The 1488-nt window shown below is 58.6% G+C and overlaps 1 protein-coding gene across 3 annotated transcripts in view; it reads left to right on the top strand.

Moving 5' to 3' along the window:
- LOC114065534 (G2/M phase-specific E3 ubiquitin-protein ligase-like) overlaps positions 1 to 1488 on the top strand; it is a 33006-nt gene that overhangs the window by 13583 nt on the left and 17935 nt on the right. Inside the window, exon 5 of one of the 3 annotated variants that reach the window (XM_027899532.1) lies at positions 979 to 1061. The exons of the other annotated variants lie outside the window; for them this stretch is intronic. Within the exon in view, the coding sequence (XP_027755333.1) occupies positions 979 to 1050 (72 nt within the window). The 3' untranslated portion in view covers positions 1051 to 1061. Of the gene's footprint in view, positions 1 to 978; positions 1062 to 1488 lie in introns of those variants that run through there. 3 annotated transcript variants of the gene reach the window in all.

Below are 1488 nucleotides of genomic sequence, written 5' to 3'. Positions count from 1 at the left end.
CAGACCCCACATCCATCCGGCCGCTCCAGAAGTCGCCGTGACAGAAACTGTGTGAGAGCACCAAGTGCTGGGAGCCGCACCCTCAGCCAGGAAGCATCGGGGACATCCCGCAGGCGAAACCGCTCCCGCCTGCAACGTCAGACCCCAAATCCATCCGGCCGGTCCAGAAGTCCCCGTGACAGGAACTGCACACCAGCATCGAGTGCTGGGAGGCGAAACCCAAGGGACAGAGCAGCCAGGACTTCCCAAAGGCAACAGCACTCCCGGCAGCAGCGTTGGACCTCAAATTCATCGAGAGGATCCAGAAGTCGCCGTGACAGGAGCCGCGTTAGAGCACCCAGTGCTGGGAGCCCCACTCACCGCTCAAACGGTGAGACAGGGACCCATCACTGAAACGCTCTATGTCGGATGAGGAGGAGGCCCCCAAAGTGAGGGAGCCAGGTGAGAGCAAATTTCCCCTCCCGCAGCCTGGCCGAGGGGCTGTCAGGGTGGGCAGCAGATTTGCCATGCCTGGGGCCATTGTCTCTCTCCCTTCCAGCATTGCTGATGTGTCAGCGATCAGACCTGGACATCTGCAAAGAAAAAACTGTGCCCACGAGTTCTGCCTGGTGAGTGGCTCTGTGTGCTTCCTCCATATTCTGATAGGCAATCCCTGCCACTCTCTCCTCATCAGTGTGTGTCATTTTCCTGCAGTTTTTGGCCAGCCATTTCCTCAGCACCCTGTTGGTCAAGTAGGACTCCAGGGCTTTCTGCCAAGGAATACCCTAGATGTAGTCTCCCGGGCGGCACAGGAGGTGAGAGCCTGACAAGAACAGGCAGATTTGTGGCAGGCAAGGTTTGCTGGAGCTTTCCTGAGACCCCAAGCAAGAAAGCTCAGCCCTTCCAGGCAGCTCTGGGACAAGGAGGACTCCTGCGGGGGCTCAGCAGGGTCTCAGCAGCACCAGGGCCTCACTCTGACTGCTCGTGTTTCTCCTGCAGGGACAGGCTCTGCGCTCTGGTGTTTCATCCCTCCAGTGCCCCCTCTGCAGGAACAGTCAGGCATTTATCTAGGACATGTTCACGACGGAGATCCAAATCCCCTTCAGGTTGGTGTCCTTCTGCCTGACTCACAACACAGGGGGTGCAAGTGCTGTGCTGTGGCAGGGTCTGCCCCAGCAGTCCTGGCCCTGCACTGTTCTGTGAGTCCTGGGTTCAGCTACATGAAGGAGCTGGAAATGGCACAGGGGGAAGAGCAGGGACACCCTGCACCTGCCCGATGCCAGGACAGAAGGAGCTCATTAGGTTTCCTTTTTCCATCAGACCATCATCATGGGAGGGCAATACTGCATTTGCTGAGCTGGAGAGAGGCACAGGCACTGTGATGCCAGCAAGTGCCTTTTTCCAGGAGGCAGAGAGGAGGCCGAGGAGGAGGGGTAAGTTGCCAAAGCTGCATCCTGGGGCCCTGGGAACTGCTCCTGTGCTCCTCCTGCATTGCCGAGGGCACCCACA

The sequence above is a fragment of the Empidonax traillii genome, unplaced genomic scaffold (assembly GCF_003031625.1).
Source record: "Empidonax traillii isolate 1590-97213 ecotype Southwest subspecies unplaced genomic scaffold, ASM303162v1 scaffold674:size665969, whole genome shotgun sequence".
In the NCBI taxonomy this organism is placed as follows: Eukaryota; Metazoa; Chordata; class Aves; order Passeriformes; family Tyrannidae; genus Empidonax; species Empidonax traillii.
Note: the sequence above shows the minus strand (reverse complement) of the source record. Positions and strands in the feature narration are given on the sequence as shown.